The 25,787-nt window shown below is 33.7% G+C and overlaps 1 protein-coding gene across 4 annotated transcripts in view; it reads left to right on the top strand.

Annotated features, from left to right (window-relative positions):
* Positions 1 to 25,787, top strand: part of LRRC7 (leucine rich repeat containing 7) — a 528,235-nt gene that overhangs the window by 395,339 nt on the left and 107,109 nt on the right. For all 4 annotated transcript variants that reach the window (XM_047792054.1, XM_047792057.1, XM_047792056.1 and 1 more), the window contains exons 10-15: positions 8,537 to 8,666; positions 9,956 to 10,071; positions 14,355 to 14,424; positions 16,355 to 16,454; positions 19,647 to 19,771; positions 21,961 to 22,209. In XM_047792054.1, the coding sequence (XP_047648010.1) occupies positions 8,537 to 8,666; positions 9,956 to 10,071; positions 14,355 to 14,424; positions 16,355 to 16,454; positions 19,647 to 19,771; positions 21,961 to 22,209 (790 nt within the window). The remainder of the gene's footprint in view (positions 1 to 8,536; positions 8,667 to 9,955; positions 10,072 to 14,354; positions 14,425 to 16,354; positions 16,455 to 19,646; positions 19,772 to 21,960; positions 22,210 to 25,787) is intronic.

Raw genomic sequence — 25,787 nt, 5'->3', positions numbered from 1 at the left:
CTGGACAAATAATTTAAACTCTCTGTGGCTTAGTTTCCTCATTTGTACTTTCCACATATGTCTAAAATTCTAATTCATTGATCCAGATGTTTAGTTTATTTGGCATCAATACCCTGGATGGCAGATTCCAGTAGTCTACAATAACAAGAAAATAAGTGAACTTTATTCTTCTGGTACCTCCCTCTGTTCCCTAAGCATGGAAGGATACAGAGGAAACCAGAAATGTACATGGTTTTGGGGAGGAGAATTTGGGGGCTGGGCAATAGAGTAAAATAGGGAGAATTGCTTTTATTGTATATCCTCTGTACTTTTTGAATTTTGTATCATGTGATGTTATTCTAGTCAAAAAGTTACAAACAAAGCACATGTGTATGTGCATGCACACACACATGCACACACATAACACTGCCTTGGATAAAACCCAAATTCCTTCACACTAATACTCAAGTTGTTCCATTATCTAGTCCAGACTGGTGCTCAACCTGTGGCCCCCTCACCAATGGCATCAATTTCAACTGGGAACTTGATAGACGTGCAGAGACAGTCCCAGATCTACTGAATTAGAAACCAAGGGCATTGGACCAGCAATCTGTTGTGTTAACAAGCCCTTCCAGGGATTCTGATAGGTGCTAAAATTTGAGATCCATTATGTGGACTCAGCTTACTTACACAGTTGTCAGATAACTATGTTCTCAAATCCTATTCCATTGTGCCTGCATCAGAATTGCCTGAGATGCTGGTTTAAAATGAAGCTCCCTTAGAGAAGTTCACCACAGTGGTAAGTTTGCTTTGGCTCTGGAGCCAGTCCTTTTGGGCCCAGAACTTGGCTCTTCAATGTGCTATTGGGTAGAGCCTTAGATTTATTCTCAGAAAAGTGGAAATCATAGTAATAATGCCTACCTCATGAGAATGGTGTGATGATTGAAAATTTTAATAAATAGAAAAGGCTCACCCATTCAATAAATGTTTTTTAAAAAGTCCATTAAGGTAAAAAAAAATATATTAATTCAAATTTGGGGAATCTGGGTTCAAAAAATATGTTTACTTCTTTTTAAGACTTATTCTCCCTCTGCTCACCCAGACCACTGCAGCTTCTTCCTCTAAATTAAAAGCTCTAGTGCACCTACTAACTAGACCAGCATTTCCTAAATTATGTTCCTCTAAAAAGTCATTACTTGAGTTTTTAATAGGTATGACATAAAGATAACCTTCATGGACAAATAAGATTTAGGAAATCTTTATATAGAGATGACTAACCTGTGGTATTTTTCCATTTCTTATATCAGCCTCTTATTTAGCTTTCGTTTCATCATTTAACTTTTCAGTTACAATGTCATGCCTTCCCCACTAGAATATGGGCTCCTGAAGGATTAATATCATGTCTTAAACATTTTAATCTCCTTCATTGTACCTAGGTAGTATGGCACAGGGGAATATTTTTGCAAGCTTTGCAACTAGACTTGGATTTCAATCCTGACTTCTCTACTCGTTAACTAATTGACCTTTGATGTGTCACTTTACATTTCAGAGCTTCAGTTTTCTCATCTGTAAAATGTAAATGGTAATACATTCTCAGAAGTTATTGTGAGACTTATTGTTAGATAGCCTTCAAAAAATAGTCATCAATAACAGTAAGCAAAAAGACATTTATTTATTGATCCTCACTTATGTTCATCTAAGTGAGGATTAGTAATATAACATGAATGAAACATCCAGTTTTTAAAAAGAAAAATATTTTATACTTATTTACAAATATGATAATGCATTGTCTTGCTCTGCTCAGGCTGCTGTAATAAAATATCATAGACTGGGTAGCTAAAACAGTAGAAATTTTATTTCTCATGGTTCTAAAACCGAAGTCCAAGATCAATGTGCTAGCAAGGTAGCACATGTTGAATCCTCTTTCACTGATACTCTATATATCAGGCATTATCAACCAATTTTATAGATGAGGAAACAAGGATTAATAAATAGATGAAGTTCACTCCCTATTTAGTGGCCACGCTAGAATTAGAACTCAAACCTATGTGAACAGTCTCCACTGAGTCACATTGCTTTTGTTAAGAGTTAAAAGTGAGCTAAGAAAGTGAAGCCCAAAGTCATTTATTTTTAAATTTATTAGCATCTACAGTAATAAAAAATTTAATGGTATCTAATGGTTCCTAATAGGCATAAATTATGTTAAAGTGAAAATATAGATTATCAATGTACTATATTCCCTATTAGCTAGAGGTAATTGAGGGTTAATGATATCATAATATCTTCTCATGCAAGACTAATTCATGGTGACCAAACTAAAGAGAAAAATTAGAGAATATATTTAGAAAATTAAGTCAATATTGTTGTTGAATGTCAAGCATTAGTATTTCCAATTGTGTCACTTGCACTTATATGTTAGCTAAGGCAAGCCTTACTGAACACAACTCTTGTAATATTTATATGTGGCTTTTAGCTGTCATTAATATATGTTGTGTGTGTGTGTGTGTTTTAATGTTACTCTTGAAATATCTCCAAGAACTTTATTTTAAAATATCTAGTCCCAGGACCAACAGCTCTACCTCACCTAGTAGCTTGTTACGAATGAGAATCTGAGCCCTGCCTCAATCACTTCATTTTAGCAAGTTCTCTTGGTGATTCTTTTTTTTTTTTTTTGTCTTTTTGCCTTTTCTAGGGCCGCTTTCACAGCATATGGAGGTTCCCAAGCTAGGGGTCTAATCGGAGCTATAGCTGCTGGCCTACACCACAGCTCCCTGCAACACCAGATCCTTAACCCACTGAGCGAGGCCAGGGATCGAACACACAACCTCATGGTTCCTTGTTGGATTCATTAACCACCGAGCCATGACAGGAACTCCCTCTTGGTGATTCATATGCACACTAAAGTTTGGGAAGCATTGCTTTAAAGTACTTTACACTTCTTTTGCAGCTTCTTTTTGCTTTTAATCCGTACTGTTATAGATTAAAGAAAAGACTTCTAAAAAAAAAAAAAAGATAGCTTTTGTCCTTTTTTTTGTTCAAAGGATAACATAGTTTCAGGTATATAGCAGGATGATTTGGATGTTTGTATATATTGCAAAGTGAGCTCTACCGTAAGTCTAGTTAACATTGTCATCAAACATAGTTACAAAATTTTTTTTCTTATGATGAGACCTTTTAAGATCTATTCTCTTAACAACTTTCAAATATACGATCCCATGTTATTAACTATAGTTATGATGCTATACATTATCTCCCCATGACATTTGTTTTACAACTGGAAGTTGGTTTATATCACCTTCACCCATTTTTCCCACCCCCTGCCCCACTCTCCAATTCTCGCAAACACTGATCCATTCACTGTATCTGTGAGCTTGGTTGTTTTATTGCTTTTTTGGTTTTTTTGTTTGTTTTTGGATTCCACACATAAGTGTTTTTGGATTCGACACATAAGTGAGATGATAAGATATATGCTTTTTTCTGTCAGACCTATTTCATTTATTTTGGTCTGTCTTTTGAATGCCTGTTATAATTTGCGGTACAGCTGGTTTCATATAAGATCCTGTATTAAAGTACCTTAGGTGATTTCCAGCAAGGTAGCCATCAATGAAGTCAGCTGAAATGTTAGATTTTGAGTTTGAATCCTCTGAATTTCAGAGTTCATTGAAGGACATCTGTTTTGCACCTAATAGCTTTTCTTTGTAACCCAAAGATGTAAAATAATTTCAGGCTATAAGTTGTTAATTCAGTATAGGCTGTGGTACAGTAAAAATGTTTTCTTTTTATTGCAGGAAGTCCTCACTCTGCATAGTAGTAGGGGACTATGAAACCATGGATGCTGAAATATGCAAAATACTCATAATAATCAATGGGGAAATATGATTGTTCTGATGAAAGGTCTTTAAACCTTTTCAAAATATTAACTACTGTTGCTGTTGGTTATAAATATATAGAGAAATGGAAAAGTAATAAAACCAATATATATTTAATACACTGTCATTATTTAGGAACATCAAAAATTAAAGGGTTTTTTGGTGAAAATTTTATCAAAATTAATTTAAACACTACTTGCCTTCTTATCATTGTGGAAGTTATAATTCTTTCCAAACATCTTTTCTGTGAGTTAATGAATTGTCATACTCTTTTTAAGCCTGGATCAACTTCCAAACTTTTATCTTTTTTTTTAAAATGACTTTTATTTTTTCCATTATAGTTGGTTTACAGTGTTCTGTCAATTTCTACTGTACAGCAAAGTGACCCAGTCACACATACATATGTACATTGCTTTTCTCACATTTTCCTCCATCATGTTCCATCACAAGTGACTAGATAAAGATCCCTGTGCTATAGCAGGACCTCATTGCATATCCACTCCAAATTAAATAGTTTGCATTATAAACTTCAGATTCCCAGTCCATCACACTCCCTCCCCCTCCTCCTTGGCAACCACAAGTCTGTTCTTCAAGTCCATGAGTTTCTTTTCTGTGGAAAGGTTTATTTGTGCTGCATATTAGATTCAAGATATAAGTGATATCATATGGTATTTGTCTTTCTCTCTCTGACCTATGTCACTTAGTATGAGAGGCTCTAGTTCCATCCATGTTGCTGCAAATGGCATTATTTTGTTCTTTTTATGGCTAAGTAGTATTATATTGTGTATATATACACCACTTTTTAATCCATTCATCTGTTGATGGACATTTTGATTGTTTCTACGTCTTGGCTATTGTGAATAGTGCTGCAATGAACATAACGGGTGCATGTATCTTTTTCAAGGAAAGTTTTGACAAGATATATGCCCAAGAGTGGGATTGCTGGGTCTTATGGTAGTTCTATATTTAGTTTTATGAGATACCTCCATACTGTTTCCATAGAGGTTGTACCAATTTACATTCCCAACAACAGTGTAGGAGCATACCCTTTTCTCCACACCCTCTCCAGCATTTGTTATTTGTGAACTTATTAATGATGGCCATTCTGACTGGTGAGAGATGGTATCTCATAGTAGTTTTGATTTGCATTTCTCTAATAATAATTGGTGATGTTGAGCATTTTTTTCACGTGCTTTTTGGCTAACTGTATATCTTTGGAGAAATGTCTATTCAGGTCTTTTGCCCATTTTTCATTTGGGTTGTTGCGTTTTTTGCTAGCAAACTTTTATCCCTTGTGCTTTCGATATCATGAAATATCTCTGAGATTTCCTTTAATGCAAAGTTTATTGCCAGGATCACTCCTTCTGGGACATCTTCATCCTTTTTCATTGCAACCACTTTATCATTGGCATCAACAAAATTATCTTCACTTTGTTCCTCTGCCAGCATATCTATGGGCTCTTGAATAGTGGCAGTCAGCTTCCCACAGTCAGCTCTTTCTTCTGTAATTCCATTTATGTTCAGTTCAAATCCTGCAAAATTATTTACACAGTAGGCTAAAAGTTTCTGCTATACTACATGCACATACTTGCTGTTACTTTCTGCTATGATGCTTAAATATTTTCAATTGTATGCTTTATGTCATATTTCTTCAAAAATTCAGCTAAAGAAACTGTAGGATCTCCAGTTGTAGCATCAATAGCCTATTCACAAATCTCTGTAAGATAACAGGCTTTCAAAGTTGAAATAATTCTTCAGTCCATTGGTTGGATTACTGAAGTTGTCCTTAGTGATAAAAAGCAAATTTTCACATTGTCATTTAAATCTCCAAGAGAATTGCGATGACCAAGAGCCTTATCCAACATGAGTAGTGCTTTAAATGTTAAAGTATCTCTTTACGGCTGATTGACAAAAAGGCAGTACCACTGTAAGATTTACTGTTCGTATGTGAACTGAGTAGCGGATGTGCAGAGGCTGATCACTGACAGACTGAAAAAAAAAAGTAATGTGACTAGCCACTGATCACGATGCACATCTGTTATTTACATTGTGATTTATGGATTGAAGAGTTAGCAGCAAAACTCATACTTTATGCAGTGCCTCACGATTAATATGTTGAGGTAATTGAAATTTGAGCCATGTTGTTGGGAAACTAATGTGATTTAAGGAAACCCTGGTAACTGGAATCTGTGCATTTCATAACTGTGCAAGGTAGGACTGTCTTACTGTGACTCAAGACTAACCTCAAACCATGTTTTGATGAAAGAAGGAAAAAAATAAGAAACTTTAATTATATTTTCAATTGTTTAATTCTTTGACTTCTACCTCTGAACATGCATCTGAAGGTTTTATTTTAAAAAATCTCTGATATTTTATGACCTCTTGCTGAGTACAGGACCCCAAACTATTCATAGAAGCCTCTTTCATTAAATTCTACCAAATTTACTTAGTGTATTTTATGTGTACAACACTGCACTAGAGTTTTTTAAGAAACAAACTATTACTGGGTTTCCCATGTATATTGATTTCTGCCCCCACCAATGCACACCCAGTGATATGATCACCCTTGCATGTGGGGGGCCTCAAAGGATTTAGAGGTTCATTTCTCAGGGTTCACTAATTAAAAGGGAATAGGTTTCCTGAGTGTATTTTATGGCAGGTATTATACTAAGTTCTTTACTTTCATTATTTCGTGAAATAAAGCCAGTACATGAAGCAGGAATTATCAGTATCCTCATTGCAAATACAAAGATACTAAGGCCTATAGAAAAGTAACATGAGTTGTCTATAAAAGGAAAAGCATTTGCCTCGGAGCTATTATTCACAGCTGAATACTGTGTTTCACCACGTCTGGGTTCTAACCAGTTAAAGATGTTAAGGACCATGAATCATGAGTTACGGATCTGATCAGGGTCAGACTGGACTTGACTGAATTAGATTCTTCCCTGACCCATGAATAATAGGACTTGAGTTACCTACTTGTACACAGACTTGTGAACTTACTCCGCCCTCTCCATAATGCATATTTTTCATCGTTAATGAACATAATCATCATGACCTCTTGCCCCACTCCCTTCTGGCACTGAATTTTCCCCCTCAGAGCACTACTAAGTGAATTTCTTCTGTGTGTCCCTTGCCTGGCAGTAAATAAAAGCAGCTTTGATTTTTGAGCCGTTGTCATTTTATTTTTCGATATTGAGATACTATGTCTAGTAAGTGACAGAGCTGAAACACAAATCCATTCTAACTTAAAACCCAAATGCTTAATCTCTGTTCACTTGTTAACTAAATGATGGGAATAAATTGCATTCAAGCCAGCTAGTTCTAAGATATAAAAAAGGAAGCCGATTTTACAACCTTGCACCAAAGACCTCTAATTCATTCTTCCCTTTTCAAAAATGAGCTCATCACCCTTGAGGATTTCTTCCCGTAACAGTAAATCAATGATATGAATGATAATAACAATGTAGTAATATTAACATCAGTGACAACTTAAATAGAGCTAGTGCTTTCTCTGCACCAGGCCCTCTTTCTTTCCGAGCTATCTCAAACCTAGTAATGAAATGACTTGTTCCCTTGTGATAACTTGAATGTGTATTCGTATAATTTCTTTCTGTGGATTTGGGATAAAGGGGGCTAAATGTGGAGTGGTGGGGAATGTGGCAAAGTGGAGAACTGTGGTCATCTGAAGGCAGTAGCCATTAATTACTCCATTTCCATTACTTATCATGGAAGAATAAAGACTAGTATTGGTAGATCCTCTTTTTCAAGAGGCAAGAAAAGTCTGAGTCGTTATGTAGGGTTTATCACTTTTTAAAATACTATGTAAACCAAACAAAACGTATCTGCAGGCTGAAATGAGCCCTCCCCGTAGCCTCTGCTACCAATGCACAAGCTGAGGGGCAAGAAAATACAGTGGAGCCAAATCATCTGCATTTAGGTGCTAGCTTCCCTACTTTGTGCGGCTTTGGGCAATTACTTAGCCTCTTTATGCCTCAATTTCCTTATGTGAAAAATGGGTTTAAAATATTAGATATCTGATAGAGTTTTTTTGTGGAGGGGGAGCATGCATGCAGCATGCAGAAGTTCCCCAGGCCGGGGATTGAACCTGCACCACAGCAGTAGTCCAAGCCACTGCAATGACAATGCCAGATCCTTAACTTGCTGCGCCATCAGAGAACTCCAAGTTTTTATAAGGAAAAGACAAGTTATTTTTATCTCTAATAAATTGCTTAGTAAAATATCTAGCATTGAGTCAGTATTTTTTGTTCAAATTTTGGCCCCCTTCTCTCACCTTTCTCGGACCTGCCCTCTGTGTCCTTCTCCCTGCTCATGCCAGGTATATGCATTCATTCCAAGATACACATTATGAGCATCTGACTGCAAATGACATCTAAGTTGTATAAAAATGAAAAACAAACAAAATCTTCTGTCAATGGCTCAGTTAAATTGACAGGTGGATTAAGAAAGAGGAAAAATAAACTATACTTTTTTTTTTTTTTTTACCAAATTGAACCACTTATTTAATGGTATTGAACCATTTGGCTGAACTAATAAATTAACTCAGATAATACTATGGAATTGTTTGATAAATAACTTCAGTTGGTAGATTTAAATATATTGCTTCTTCAAAAATTTTTTGCCATCTGACCTTTTAAAATGTCTAACTAATGTGTTTAAATTTTCAGTTTATCTTTATTAGAAGAATTTGACTGTAGCTGTAATGAACTGGAATCTCTACCTTCTACTATTGGCTACCTTCACAGTCTTCGAACATTAGCAGTTGATGAGAACTTCCTTCCAGAATTACCCAGAGAAGTGAGGAATCAACTTGTTTCTTTCTTTCTTTCTTTTTTGCTTTTTAGGGCCACACCCACGGCATATGGAAGTTCCGAGGATAGGAGTCAAATTGGAGCCACAGCCACAGCCACGCAGGGATCCAAGCTGAGACTGCAGCCTATACCACAGCTCATGGCAACACCAGATCCTTAACCCACGGAGGGAGGCCAGGGATCGAACCTGCATCCTCATAGATGTTTGTTAACTGCTGAGCCATGAAGGGAATTCCCAAACTGTTTCTGTTAATTAACTTTTAATGAATCTGTTTTGGGATTAAATCCTAACTGGTGCAGTAGCAATGTGGCTTCATGTGTTGAAGTAAAAATGCATATATTTGTTAATTATTATTTTTTAAATGACAAGTGATAAGTTCTTATATTTGACCCAGAAAATGCATTTGACTTAAACATTGCTTGCCAAAAATATTTATAAAATATTGTAAATTAATTCATGCTAAGGCATACAAGTTTAACTAACATATATCTTGCTTTTAAGAATAGTTAATAAGTAAAATTTTGAGATAATTACATTTCAGTTTCTAAGTGAAAGTTTTTTAATGTAAATAAGTTTTTTAAAGTATCGTGTTGCATATTATTTTAACTTCAGGATCCACCAAAATAGTACATTAGCACTATCTTTGAATGGGACTTTTGTTTATTAGTGTCAAGAAAAAACTGTGAAGTATATTTTCAATTTAATATTTTCAGCTTTCATAGTACAAGAATAATAATCCATATATCATTATTTTAGAGCCGAAAGTTATGAATAAAAATCACAAATACTATTGTAATGTGAAGCAAAACAACTTTTCCAAGGTCCAAAAAGTCAACAATACTCCATTTCTGAGTATGTATGAACTAATATAAATATAGGTTATTAGTAGTTACTTGGATGGACAAAAACAATATGAATTATGAAAACAATGACACTAGCATTGTAATCATAAAATTATAAAGGAAATTCTTCCTTCCACCATAATTGTCCTCAAATAGGAAAGGACAAAAAAAAATATTGACTAAAAATAACTGCTCAGAATATAAGGTGAGCATATGTAAAAGAATATGAGATATACATTGCCTTAATATCTAAATGAATATATCATTTATATACACATATTTTAAACACAGATTATAAAAAATGAAACAGTACACAGATTCTTAAAAGTGATAAAGAAATCTAAAAATCAATTTACTTTATAAATTATAAATATTAATATAAAAATGGCTTATACTGTGATTCTTTACTTATTTTCTTTTTGTTACCAATAGATTGGAAGCTGTAAGAATGTAACAGTTATGTCTCTACGCTCCAATAAACTGGAATTTCTTCCTGAAGAGATTGGACAGATGCAGAAACTAAGAGTCTTAAATTTGAGTGACAACAGGTATTGCTACAACATTTCATAATCGCATATTAGTTATTTTCTGAAAGCAAATTCTTTTTCTTATTAATAATTTTGAAAAAATGTTCTGTCTTATGAGGTATATGGAATGCAAATATTTATAAAAGTATGCAAATATCCATTTAGAAAATGATGAGCTAAATTTATTTTTAAACTGATATTTCAAGATATTATTTGATTATATAAAAGCATATATTATATATATTAAAGTTATATAAAATTCATACACCCAAATTTACATACCAAAAACCTACCATATTCAGAAAGCATAATATTATAAAGACATGTAAAAATAATTGTAATAAAGATACACAATTTATTAGTAAAAATATGTGCATAGGTGTATATGTATGTTTTCATGTACATATTTATGTCTCCAGTAAATTAATTGAGCTTTGTATATACTGTCTACACCACCAGAATACTGGTAAGAATATTGCCAAGAACCTAGTACTCGAAAGTCATAAGGTTTGTACAGTAAGGACAACCAGATGGCCATGTAGTCGCATTCAGAACAGGACAAAGAAAGGATAGGCCCTCTTCTCATGACCAAAGTGTTACATTGGAGAATGGGTAAAAAGAAAAGGTAACAATGCAGTTCAATTTCCTTTCCACCATAATTGTCCTCAAATAGGAAAGGACAAAAAAATAAATATTGACTAAAAATACCAGCCCAGAATATAAAGTGATTATGGAGTAGAATAGACACTTGAACTCTGTTTTCATTAAGTTTCAGTCAGACAAATGATAAAATAAAAGCTGAAAGACTTTGCAACAAAAGTATCAAAGATTAGCTTCTATGGAATCATGGAGAATGTTCAGATTCCAAAGTTGCACTAAGTGTGGGAATTATCATTTGTTTATTAGTTTAAGAAAAAATAATAATGTAGATTTCAAAACACATTCACTTGGTAGCCCAATAATATTCCCAGGTAAGGAATAAAACATTTTTTAAAAAGCTTCAGAATTTTATTTTCAAAATAAAGGTGACACAGAAGTTTCATAGCTTGGTGCAGCAAGAGTAACTCATGTCAAATCAACTCTATTTCTGGTTTTGACTGAATTACCAGACAAGAAAATGAAGGAGGGTTTTCATGAAGCACTAGAAGTCTCTCCTAAATTCATGGTCTGCTCAAATTTTATGCATTAGTAATTTGCATGATGATATAGAAAATATGCTTATAAAATAGTTTTAAATGACTCATAGGAATGCTAATGGAGGTATTTATCCATCAAATATAGCATATATAAGTACCTACCCATGGGACAGACACATTGCTAAATGCTAGTGAAAAAGATATAAATTAGACATTGAGAATCTCATAATATTAGGAGTGTTGCCGAAATATTGGCTGCCGCTGTAAACTGATGCCAAATAGAAATGTGGAGACAGAGTTGGAGGAAATAGAAAAAGCAGCTTTAATTGCCAGGCAAAGAGGAACACAGCAGGCTAGTGCCTCAAGGACTGTGTCCCCTTGGAGTGGGTAGGGAGGAATCTTATAGTGTTTGAGGAACAGGGCATGATCAGCTCATGGACATTTTCCTGATTGGTTGGTTGTGAAGTAATTGGGAGTCAGTATCATCAACCTCTGGTTCCAACCAGTCTGGGGTCTACTTGTTGGTGGGCAGCACACAGTTAACTTCTTCTACCCAGTATGGGCTTCAGCACCTGCAAAACAGCTCCAAGGACATGGCCCAGAATATTGTCTATAGTCCTTGAAGAAGAACTAAAAGTTCTTGACTTTGTTGAATGACTAAGCTATTATTTTTTTTTGGTCTTAGTTGACTATTTTCCTTTTTCTCTATATTTTCTCACTTCTCTGATTAATAGACAGAAACACCGGTGGAGTACATGAATGGGGGTCTACTCTAAAAAGGCCTCCCCCTCACACAGTCCTGCTCAGTTACAGAAGTTTAAAAATATTCCATTAGATCAGAAATATAAGCTAATTTATCCCTAATACAGTGATTAAAACATAGTATATATATATCCAAATTAATATTTTTTAATTGATGAATTAGCCAATTAATCTTAACCTGAGATTAAAATCAATATTCAGTCAGAGCTGAGACCAAAGTTGAACATTACTATTGGAGAATGAACTGTTTGGATAAAAGATTAAATATTAAATGTTATCCAAAAGTCATGCTTATTCCTATTTTATGTTTAAAACATAATAGATTTTTTTCAATTTGGCATTTTAGTTCAGGAACAAAGATTTTTTTATACTGGCAAGATTAATTGCTCTTAGAATCAATTTACTGCACATTTTCATACTCAGTAAAGGCTCACTTTCAATAGTGGTCACTGGAATAGCAAGGAAAAACGCAGGTAATCTCCTTCTCCAACACTTTCTTTTCTCTATACTCTACATTTATGACTTGACTAATGATTTATCTTAAATATTGTATACGATTTTGGAGAGTTTTCCCCTCATGTAATTGTGATGTAGCAGAATTGATACTCCACTTTTATTTCATCGCCATGTGATGTGGAAAATTCCCCCCATAAACCTTCCCTCACAACTTCTGGCTTAAATGAAATTAAATAATGAAAAATTAGAAAAAACTTTTATAGGCAATTTTGTTCAGTAAATGATAAGATAGCAAATAATCCTATTAATAAATAATTGATGTAATTTAATCTGTTATTCTTCTTTATAGCCTCACTTATGTTTTACAGAAATTTATTAGCTCAGAAGGGTTATTATATCCTTCTGAAAGTTATCTAGCCAATCCACATTCTGTTGATAAGCTTATTGGCTTGTCAGATCTTTTCATGTTTATTAAATTATTTGATCGTGCTTAACTGCTTTTGCATGTACTATTGTTTCCATAATTGTTATTAATTATTTAGTGTTTTCCACTTCTGTTATCAAAATATAGGTATCCATCATTTGGCTGATAGAATTCCAGCATAGTAAAGACTTAAGGAAATTTTCATTCTAAGTTATCCTAAAATGTTTATCTGTATTCAAAAGTGAACATTCAGAAAGTAACAATAAATTATCATTGGTGTGCTGGAGTTCCCGTCGTGGCACAGTGGTTGACAAATCTGACTAGGAACCATGAGGTTGCAGGTTTGATCCCTGGCCTTGCTCAGTGGGTTAAGGATCCGGCGTTGCCATGAGCTGTGGTGTAGGTTGCAGACACGGCTCGGATGTGGCGTTGCTGTGGCTGTGGCATAGGCCAGTAGCTGTAGCTCTGAACTGACCCCTAGCCTGGGAACCTCCATATGCCATGCGAGCGGCCCTAGAAAAGGCAAAAAGACAAAAAAAAGAAAAGAAAAAGGAAAAAGAAAAAAAAATAAAGTGGTGTGCCTTATTTGAATTATTCACTATGCTGACTAGCTATGATTGTAAGCCATGTATTCACAATATATTGATTGTGCACAATTTCATGGATATCATATAGTATGTCGAAGGAGACAGTTGGTGATTGGGCCCTCCACAGACTGAAGTCAAATCTAAAGAAATTATTTTGATTGAATACCAAGGCTGATGGCAATTTCACATATCTCAAAAAGCTATTTTAAAAGATTCCTTCTTTGAATATCTACCGCACAACGTATGAGGCATAAAAGAACAGAAGAGCACACTTTGAGGAGTCAAAACAACATTAAGAGGTGTAAATTCCTTTAGTAGTAAGATGGAGACAGCTTCTTGCCCTCTGGATCCTTCAGTTTTGAAGGGATATCAGATGGTAAAAAAATAATCACAAAAATAAATGTATAATATGTTTACTACAAACTGTGTTATGGTCAATGTAGGGAAATACAGGTGCTTTGAGAATCGGTTGGGGAAAGAAATTTAAACAAGTCAAGAGAAGCCTCTTTGAAAAATATGGCATTTAAGCTAAGAGCTAAAGAATATGTGGCATTTTAGTTAAGTGAGGTACAGGAGAAAGAGTATTGCAGGTGGAGAGCTAATCCTCGGAGTAGGCTGCTAGAAGGCCAGTGGCAATGATGGGACTAGATCAGGAAGAGTGACAGAAGCAGCTCTGGAGAGGTTTTAGGGGATCAGATCTTGTGAGGTCTGACAAGGCATGTTAAGAATTTGGGATTTTATCCTGGATATGATGGGATGCCTTTGAAGGGTTGCTAACTAGAGATTCTTGCTTTTTAAAGATTGGCTAGGCTACTGAATGGGGAAAAAAAGTGGAGAGAATAATGAAATGAATAAGTTAACAGTATTTTAAATAATTCTTTGAAAAAATGAACTTTATCCATCTTCATCCATGCTATTAGAATTTTCTTGCTTTTGCAGATTGAAGAATTTACCATTTTCATTTACCAAACTTAAGGAGCTTGCAGCTTTGTGGCTTTCTGACAATCAGGTAAAATTTTTTATTACCTGATTTATTTTGTTTTATTAAAATGAACTATAATTAAAACTTTACTTAGTCCCAGTAGATAATTGGCAATTACTGCAAAATAGAGATTCTTTATCCCCTGGAGGAGAGATTTTTGTGAAAGTAGCAATACAAATATATATTTCACTGCCGTGGACAAAAATGTGCTATAATTCTCACTCCCTTTAAAAACTTCACTTTAGCATCTACTTCATTCTCAGAGATCTAATACACAAAATGATCATTTTTCCAGGTGGTACATACATGTCCTTAGAGGACAAACTTTAATTATATCTCTGAAGATAAAGAATAAGAAATCATTAGCACAATCCCCACAAGAGGGAATTATTATCCTCCATGTTCCTTTTTTTCTCATACTTTTAATTATAATCAACTTAATTCTAAAATTTTATTCAAAAAAATTTGCAGATATCTTTTGTTGCCATTATCAGTATTTTCTGTGAAACCGCTTTAATATTGATTCTCATACATATGAAAATAGACTATAATTGAATCAGTAATTGAGTGTTAGTGAATAATTTTAACTGGAAAATTACACGAAATTAAGGCATCTGATGTGCCACCAGAAAAACTGGCGATAGACAGTTTTGACATAGTTTATTTTTCTTCTATTTACTTTTTTTCTTGTAATCCTATAGTTTAAAACATCCTATCCCAAAATGTGAATAACCAAGTGAAAATAAATCATCTTGAATTTAGTGTGTTACCATTATTTTCTGAGCATAAAAGTAGCATTACTGGTAAATGAGTTAATTGTTCAGATTTATAGGTGCTAAACTACTTTTGTGAAAAAATTAAAATAGCAAAATGTGAACTGTGAGTGTAAGAATAATGTTTATAGTTCTACAGCCATTATAGTCCTTGCTTCCATTATAAAGGATTTCCATTATAGTTCTTTATACTAAATAAAAAATTATATTGTCATTCAAATTCAAGTCTTATCAATGGACTATAGAATTTTCAAGGCATCAATATATCATTATAAATAAATAATTTCTGGAATCAATGTGAACATGCTAATGGAACAGTCTATTCTACAGTCTTGCAGTTTAAAAAAAAAATCCCCTGATATCGTTTTTTTATTCTGGTGGGAAAATGAACAGAACAGTGACTGCATCATTTTGCTTTTATTTAGAACAGCAATTTAATATGATTCTGACACATTTTCATGAGACTAGTTGGTATCCCAAATCCCCTTTGTGCTTCAGTCATTAATAAATGTCATGAAATAAGCATATTTAGATGACCATTTTCAATATATTTATATATAGTATATAATGTCAAAGTTCAAAAAACATTCAAAATAGTATATCTGAAATTTACATTTAATAATAAAGAATTAAATATTACCTTACATAAGTAAATATATTGTGATATATCAGATACAAGTACAGTAGCTTATGTGTTTGCAGACTCTGCCTTTGGTTACAAATTTTCTCTTAAAAATAAATGCTTATGTTTTAACCTAATTAAATTCATAGATGGTCTTATGTATAGTATGAATTTGATAGCAAATTCCATTTTTGTCGTTTTAGTGCAACAGTTCATGAAAATGAACAGACATGTAGAACTAAACCAAAAGTTTACTTAGTTGAAATAAATTTAATGTATTTTGGGCTCTTCAGAATTAAAGTTGACATTCTCAGTGGAAATGAATAGGTTTTATAAAAGAATGTAGTAGAGAAAAAGAAAATATCATTATGAGAATTTCAAAGTAGTTCTCTACAATAGTCTTATTTTATGCTGTACTTTATTTTACCTTTTTCCTCACTTTTCTTTTAATTAATTGTTCATTCAGCACAGCGAGGCCAGACTATTGACCTTAATCTTATATAAATGAAATATTCTTCATATTTGCTACCTTGTTAATCTAATTTGTTTCCTTTGCTTCCAGTCCAAAGCCCTTATCCCTTTACAGACTGAAGCCCATCCAGAAACAAAGCAAAGAGTGTTGACTAACTACATGTTTCCCCAGCAACCTCGTGGTGATGAAGGTAAACAGTCATTCTGTACTTGGATGATGGTGGGAAAAGGGGATTAATTTTATTCTCAACTCTGACCAGTACCAGCACATGGCATGACTATAAAGATAAGTACATGTGTGTGACTGGGTCACTTTGCTATACAGTAGAAATTGACAGAACACTGTAAACCAACTATAATGGGGAAAAAAAAAGATAATTACATGGCACACATAAATCACTTAGGAGTTAACTCTAAGCATGAATCTTATCTTCAATATCATAATATTTTAAGTAAGATTTCAAAAACATAAGTCTTCCTCTTTGTATCTTTCATGAAAATCATATTGACTTTCAGGAGCAACATCATCTCTTGGTGGATTGCAAGATAAAGAACTAATTAACCAAATGTGGTACCCAGCTAATTGGAATGAGCCAAGAGTCAGATCTTAAGAAAGGTTCCATAAGCTGGTTTATTTCCTGTCTTTACTAATTTCATGAACACAGTTTAAACATTTAGTCCTGGGATCTCAGGCACTAAATTGTTCCATGTTAAGAGGCAACCGTAAATAGATGACTTGCAGATAATGACCAAATTTCTTTTTTTCTTTTGCTTTATTTTATGTATTTATTTATTTATTTTAGGGCCACACCCACGGCACATGGAAGGTCCCAGGCTAGGAGTCAAATCGGAGCTACAGCTGCCGACCTGCACCACAGCACATGGCAACAGTGAATCCTTAACTCACTGATGGAGGTCAGGGATTGAACCGGCATCCCCACAGATACTAGTTGGATTTGTTTCTGCTGCGCCACAACAGGAACTCCCAAATTTTCTTTTTCAAGTTGGGTTTTTCTAAAACAATGTTAGCAATTATGATAGGAATAATTTTTTAAAAACCTAAACCTTTTTCAATAATAAAATCTTCTATCCTATGATCACAGTATTCATAAAATTTCTAAAGGAGGTTTATCCCTTACCATTTGGAACTCAGCATAGGCTCCTTAGTCCAGGCTAGCCCAGGCCATGCACATTTACCACAGTCTTATAGTAACAGTAATTCTCAAAACAATAAACCCACATTAATCCACCCATGGATTAAATCCACCCAATCCATGTAAATGAGACAAACTTTTAAAAGAAACTATTTGTAGGGAGTTCCCGTTGTGGCTCAGTGATTAATGAATCCGACTAGGAACGCTAGGAACCATGAGGTTTCGGGTTCAATCCCTGCCCTTGCTCAGTGGGTTAGGGATCCGACACTGCCGTGAGCTGTGGTGGAGGTCGCCAACACGACTTGGATCCCATGTTGTTGTGGCTCTGGCGTTGGCAGGCATCTACAGCTCCGATTAGACCCCTAGCCTGGGAATTTCCATATGCCATGGGAGCAGCCCTAGAAAAGGCAAAAAGGCAAAATAAATAAATAAATAAAACTATTTGTTTATGTATTTCTTGTTTTTAGGATACTTACAATAAGTGACTTTAGTTTTTTTGTTTAATAAGTAAAATGAATCATTTTGAGATTTTAGGGTATTTTTATTAAAAGTTTGACTTAACGGAAGTAGGAATGGAAAGATTGTTTCATATGTATTTTTCAGGTGTCAGTAAGTAAACTTGATCTTTTGACTTTATGAAAGAAAAGCCACCATGTTTACATATGGTATAAGAAAAATCTTAAGTAAGGAATCTGTTTTCTTCATGCAACTTTACATATGTTTTCATTTTAATATCCTTAGATTAACAAAATATTTCATTTTGAAAGGATATGTGGAAAATGAAAAGTATCTCATATTCACTGGCCACTTCTGAGATCTAATCTGAGTAAATATCTAATTTGTTCCAGGGAATGAGGTAAATCTAGTTATGTAAGATGTGATGTTAAGGAATTAGCCTAGTTTGTTTTGTTTGTTTTGTTTTCCTTTGAGGAAAACAGAATTGGTAGTAGAAAAGTTTTCTTGAACTTTAAGCAAGTCATCCTTTGCTTTTTCAGGCAGAAGTATAATAAATGAATTTTCAGATTTCCTTGCAACAAAGTTTTGTATAATAAAGATCACCCTTTTAGGAAAGAATTTAGCCTAAACTAAACGCTTTTATTGTATTTTCATGTGATCTTCACAATGATAGTAAAAAGATGATATTACCATTAACCAACATATAAATTAAATATCGATAAGTCATTTCTTTCCCCTGTTGAGACACATTTAGACTAATTGAGACCTAAATGTTTAAGGAATGTTAAAAAGATTTTTCCCATGTTTTTTACCATAACACCAAGCACCCCTTTAGTGCCCCCCACCAGACACACAAAACAGCAAAAAGAAAGGTTGCAATCTTGGAGAGTTTATTGCAGAACCAAAGTTGTGGAGTACCTTTTATAAAATCCTGATAGAGATTTGTGGTTACAATAATGGACTCTGTAGTTACACAGACATGAAATAGAATCTTGCATTGGCCATGGAGAAACTACATGGCTTTGAACAAGTCTCTTAAAACTGAGCTACAGTTTTCTCATTATTAAATTGAGGATTATCAGCAGAAATGAACATCTCCTCAGAAAAGAAAGTCATGGACTTGGAGAAAAGACTTGTGGCTGCCTGATGGGAGAGGGAGCTTGGGGATTATCAGACACAATTTAGAATAGATTTACAAGGAGATCCTGCTGAGTAGCATTGAGAACTTTGTCTAGATACTCATGTTGCAACAGAACAAAGGGTGGGGAAAAAAATGTAAATGTAATGTATACATGTAAGGATAACTTGATCCCCTTGCTGTACAGTGGGAAAATAAAATAAAATAAAATAATAAATAAATTGAGGATTATGTTAGTACTATCATTGTGCTGTTTTGAGGATTAAAAGAGAAAATAGTTTAAAATAACTGAGTCTAGCTCTCTCTGTTATCATAATTATGCTATGGAGAGCCTGTTCTGTATATTGGAAAACCAATATGATTAACATATACTTAGCAAAGCCGAGTGTGAGTTAAGGTGTTGAAAGATTGTGTAATAAATATCAAGGAAATTTCCCCCCTTTGTTTTTTCTTTCTTCCTTTCTTTCTTCCTTTATTTTCCTCCTTTCTGTTTTTTTTTAATATTTTCTTTTCTTTTTTATTTTTGTATTTGTTTTTTAGTACCATCACCCTTTTTTGCATAGTGTACTAAACTCTATCCGTAACAACTTATGTTAAAAAAAAAAAAAACCAATAACTTTGGAATCTACCTGTAGATTTCCAGTCAGACAGTGACAGCTTTAACCCTACCCTGTGGGAAGAACAGAGACAACAACGCATGACTGTCGCCTTTGAATTTGAAGACAAAAAGGAAGATGATGAAAATGCTGGGAAAGTTAAGGTGAACCTTTTAATTTTTGTTTTCCTGTTTCTTCTCATTGTTTTTGTTTGTTCACTGTTGTTATTTAAACAGATTTTGGGACTAATTGACTGACCTCTGTTAGAAGGTCGGATACATCTTCAAGTCTCGCCGTGGTAGCTTTCATTATAGTGGGATGGTGACTTTGGAACCATTGTTGTGCTTCAGAATGAGACTAACATCCTGACTGAGCAAATGTGTTATGCCACCCCATCTTACAGAATGACAACATGAAGGAGATTCAAGCTGAGAGAAAGCAAAAAACAAAACAAAACAAGACAAAAAAGTCTGGGCTCTGAGCTTCACCTAAGCCCCTTATTACATCTTTGAAACACTGAAATGTGTTTTGTTTTTTTAATCGCTGAGCAAGGCAAATCATCATGCAGACTGTATGAGGCCGAAATACACATTTGTGAAAGAGCCAATGGAGTAACATATTACATTGGCATTAAAATCTTTGGAAGATTCTATGTCACTGAGATACTTGAGAAAACTCTATGAGTCTTCTTAAACGTAAAGACAGGTTTTAATGGAGGTGATTGCCCAACAGCAGGTAATGTCCCTTAGAGGAAGTAATTTCAAATTCTTCATCCTAAAGCCTATTCTTGAAAATTCTTGGCATTCCCATGTGGCTCAGAGAGTTAAGGATCCAACGTTGTCACGCAGTGGCTCAGGTCACTCATGTGGCACAGGTTTGATCCCTAGCCTGAGAAATTCCCCATGCTGTGGATGCGGCAAAAAAAAAAAAAAAAATCCTTTATTGACACTAATCTAAGTCAGGTAACAGGGTTGAATTTTGAAGTTTATGTTTTTCCAATATATAAACTTGAAAATATCAGAATTTATATGGATTATATCAACATTATATCTTCATGTTATCATCATGGCAACACCTTGAATCTCTCACTAATTTTTATGGTATTATTTGTGCACTTTTTCTGCCATGAGCACTAACAGCTCCATCCTTAGTGACTAAGTACTTAAGTAATTGTGTATGCATCCTATTAATAGATCTAGACTGTGTTATGTGTTATTTTCTGCCCCTCATTCTCACAGTTTCTAAACCAACACACTCTACAACCTTACTGGAATTAGTCAGTAAAGTAATTGACAAGGCCTACCTGATATCATTGTGGAAAGCCTGAAATGGATTCCCAAATCAAAATGACAATTTTGTTAAGGATTTGGGCTTAAAAAAAAATGTTTCTGAGTGGTTGATTAGTGCTATCTAATAACCAAAGAGACATTTTTTAACTAAAAATAAACCAGAAAAAAAAAAAAGACTTTTAGAACATTTTGATTCTTCTTGTGAGGATTTTATATGTTAAATCCGGAACCAATGGATGATGCATTCTACTCTGGACCTCTGATTCATTCTTTTATTTCATTTAATGTCAAAAACTACATACTTTTTCCTAAAAAAAAAAAATCTATATTCAAAGGCTCCAAGAAGAAAAGAATGCATTTAATATACTCTGGTATATACGTCAATGAAAACATAAAATACAGTAAATGCAAACAGTTATTTAGAAGCCCTGTTTGTGTGTTATGTGATCAGGTTTGTTTATAATCAGAGTAGGTTCATTATACTTTAGAGTACATTTTCTTTATATTTATCTGTATTTATTTTATTTTATATATTGATGAAACAATGTATTTCCCAAAATCTCAAACTACTTGGCTTTGACTAATTTGAATAGTTTCAATGGCATTGGCTATTGGACAAATTAGAACACAAACAAACTTCTAAATAAATCATCATGTAAGTATGATGAATGAAATATGCTGAAATCTTACACTAAGTTAATATGCTTTTTGGTTCATTACATGTACATTAAATTTAGCACCATTTTACCTTTAATTTACATAAAAATTTAAAAGGAACCACTGACCTATGCCATCAACTTCCAAATGGACTAGAGTATAATGCCCTACTTAGAATGTGTTTAGTGTAGTATGAATGCTGCATTGTGTAAAGAAAGTGTGACCCTTTAGCTTCATGTGATATTGGTACTGTTTTATTACACAGAGTTAAAACTGATTTTCTGATGGTTGTTTTAAATGCATTACCCAGAATGAAAAAAAAAATCAAGAATAGAAAAATGATAAAGTGAAAGTTTTGCTACAGTGCTCCTCTTTCTCCCAGAAAATGGAGATTCCTTCTCCCACAGGATCACTCCTGCCAAGCCCCCTGGGAAAGGGGCCAGCGTGGGATTACTCTCCAACCTGCCAGACTGTCTGGCGATTGCTGCACACCATGGGCCAGGTGTGATCAGCAGATCCAAGATATGCCCGTCCCCCAGAATGACCCACAGCTGGCATGGGGTTGTATAAGTGGCCTCCAGCAGGAGAGGAGCATGTGTACTCCATTGCCAGTTGCAGCACAATCCACCACTCTTCCCTCTCTAAGTGGCAGACAGGTAGGCCTAGGTGTTTTGGGTAGGAGAATCCCCTATGTAGAGGCAACCTTGGAACAGTGGTTTATGGGGTATGTTCTGCATGATTTGGGGAGAGAAATGTTGGTCGTATAGAAATCTTCCAATTGCCAGTGTTTGATCCCAATTTAATTTTTTGTTCATTGACACTGGCAGTGGGGTGGGGAGAACTGAGTCAGAGGGGAGGGAACATCAATACGAGGTGCCTATCAGTGGGATATCTGGCATGGTTTTCGAGTTGGGTGCTTTGTTTTTATTTATGTTTTCCTTTGTAAAGATTTTTTATTTAATTTAAAGTGTGGGAATACCAATAGTCGGGCAGAATGTTGATGACACTACTGATGCAATCTAAATTGTCCCCAGACAAACATATTTTTTATAATATCAATTCTGGGGAGATTAAATAGCTAAAACTTGATTCTTAAAACTGCATGAGATTTGAATTGAAATGTGCTGAGAGAACTTTGAGCACAAAGATGGAATCTGTTGAAAACCTCAATTTCCCTTTAATTTGAAGGTACAGATTATGAGAATTCCTGTAAGAGAAGATTGGCTTGGGAGTTGTGGCAAGTAGGGCTTCCTTATCCAGCGGGCGGGGTGTTTAATGAAAAAAAATCGTAATGGGATATGGAAGAACAATGCATTTTTATAAACTTATCATCTACATGTAATGGACTAGATTCTTATTCTATGTCTTATATTCTTTCTACAATATAAGGCAAGCTGAGAATCCTAACTAAAACTGCTATAGGTTTCCTTTCTATGTGAAATGTTCCATTTAATTCTTAGAATAAGATATATAACAATTAATAATCAACATATTGACTAGTATTTCTCTTACTGGAATTATAATCAAATCAAATTAAAATTTCATCATTATATGAGAAAAGCGTAGTTCTATGTGAATTCAAGATATTATTTCTAAATGCCCTAGCTACTAACATTAATTCTTCATTGCTAAATCTCTAGGAGTCTCCAACATCTTGCAGCTGCTATTTGCATTTACTGCACTTTGATTAGGTCTGAGATATATATATAATGTCAAACACTTCTATTTTCCAAAATTAAAATAACATTTGGTGAAAATCTTGCATTTTAATAAAATGTATATGTAAAATGAGCAAATACTTTATGGTGAGTGATAAAGACAACATTTTGGTAAGAATGTAATTGATAAATTTTTCTCACCTATTAAATATTCTTTATGCCCATATTAGAATAAGGGAGTATTTATAGCCTATATATTTAGAAATGTAAAGAAACTGCTTTTGTATTTGGACATTATTGAACTATTAATATAATTGTGTTTTTGATCATATTTATTCATTTCTGAATCACATCACACATGAGCTGAAAAATAATGAGGCAAAACAATCTGTAAAAAGGTGTAAGATATGCTTTTACACAGCTTATGAGTATAGCAGAATTATAAAATACCATAGTTTCATTTTAAAATAAATTATAAATATTGTGTTAACTATGTTTTAAAAATTGAAATTCTCATATTTAACTCAATAAAATTCCTACTTTAGACTTAAACTATTTCCTCCATAAGACTGTACAAATACTGCTGCACCTATACCAGAGAATAGCTCTGTGCCAAATACCTGTATAGCATAAGCTTCAGAATCAAAGACCTTAGTTTGAATCTGAGCATTACTACCTATAGCTGTATGACTTTCAAGTAATTTACTCCCTTTAAGCTCCTGTTTTCTTTTTGTACAGTGGAAGCAGATGCTACAATAGGTTGTGCAATTTAAATGAGATCTAATTATAGTTAATTATAGATTACTGATTAATTAATATATTAGTTATAACCATTTATTATTCATTTATATTTAAATCTGTATGGCAAATAATAAGGTATTATTTATTATGTAAATACCTAATAATAAATATCACTGTAAAATATTTTGCATGGTGCCTGGCATATGGCAGATATTGAATAAATAAATAGTTGTTGCTACATACAATCTGAAAAATAATCCAGACAGTTACAAGTATTATGATTAGACATACACACACACACACATATATATATATAGATAGATTGCCAAAAGAATCCATATTTTAATAATACATAAGTATAATCTGGTATTAGACTAATCTCTACATAGAACTTAAAAAATTTCAAAGTACTTTCATATTTATTATCTCATTTGAAATGTAGATTAACCCAAGATACTATCATTCCCATTTCACATGAGTAGCAAGTGGACAGAAAGATTTGTGGCTGATAACTAGTCAGGAGCAAATCTATGGCTTAAATTTTGGTCTTCTGACTCTAAGTCCAGTAAATTCTGCGATGGGCTAGCAAATGGGAAGAAAGGATCTTATTGTATAGGTGGAACAAATCCAAGTTTTATGAGACCTGAGGCTTCCACAGTTTGGAGAGGGGCCTTTTTAAGGAAAAGAATATAAAATAACCAGGGAAATACATAAGTGGGGCCCTCACAAGGCTTTGGAACGAGCCCATGCCATTGACAGACCCTAAAGCATAAGCTTCATTAGCTTCATGGCAAATCCACTTATGTTTCTAGATTTAAATATTTTTACAGAGATAAAATACCCAAATATATTCTCGTGGTGTGACCAAAATATCTCATTAACTTGCTTATTAAATAACCAGAAAGTATCAGTATCATGGCCATTAGTAAACAGGCATCTAATTGTGTCAGATGAGACACAACATCTACAAAAATAGATTATGCTATTGAATGTAGTATTTAATTCAATTAAAAAAGAACACTTCCTACTTTTTTGCCTTTGATTCAATAATTTTAGCACTGAGGATTTTTAAGGTGTATAAAATTTTAATTTAATGTTCTATTCAAAAATTATTTTTCATTCATATAGCACTGGTTTTTAAAAATTAAAAGATCCTCTTAATTGGAATAATGGTCATACCATTCTATAATTTACATTTTTAAACATAGTTTTTTGACTTTTAGCCCTTTGATGTTAAGTACTTTTAAACAAGTTCAACAATATAATTTAAAACTTAGTTTTAAATTTGTGATTACTATTCCTAATACCAATTTAAACAGCAGATCCAAGAATGCATGCATCCCAATAGACTTTGTCTAGCATGGCTATCATTCTTTTTTATTTTTATTTAAGAATGCATTATAAAGTACTCTAAGATTATATATATATATATATATATATATATATATATATATATATATATATTACACTCTAACAACTACTTCTTTTCATGTAAAGTCAAGTTTTTTCTTGGGTTACATTTTTGTAGCTTTATTTTTATATATTCTTAACTCCATCCTTATTTTCTTCAGTATATTAAAGATTAAATTACATTTTAATGGTATTTACACTAACAAAATTATCTGGTTTTTCATTGGTTTTCAAAAGAACTTATTGGAAAAATAATTCTGCATTTTAGTACTGAAAAGAATGTTAGAGATCTTCCAGAGAGGTCCAACCCCGGTATTTGATGTGGACAGTGAGATATGGGAAGATGCGTTACTAGACTAACAAAGTTGGTGGATTAGCTAAAACTGCAGATGAGCAAAAGTGTTTCAATTCATATTTACAACTCT

Source organism: Phacochoerus africanus, chromosome 8 (genome assembly GCF_016906955.1).
Source record: "Phacochoerus africanus isolate WHEZ1 chromosome 8, ROS_Pafr_v1, whole genome shotgun sequence".
In the NCBI taxonomy this organism is placed as follows: domain Eukaryota; kingdom Metazoa; phylum Chordata; class Mammalia; order Artiodactyla; family Suidae; genus Phacochoerus; species Phacochoerus africanus.
This window is presented reverse-complemented; position numbering and strand designations above follow the sequence as displayed.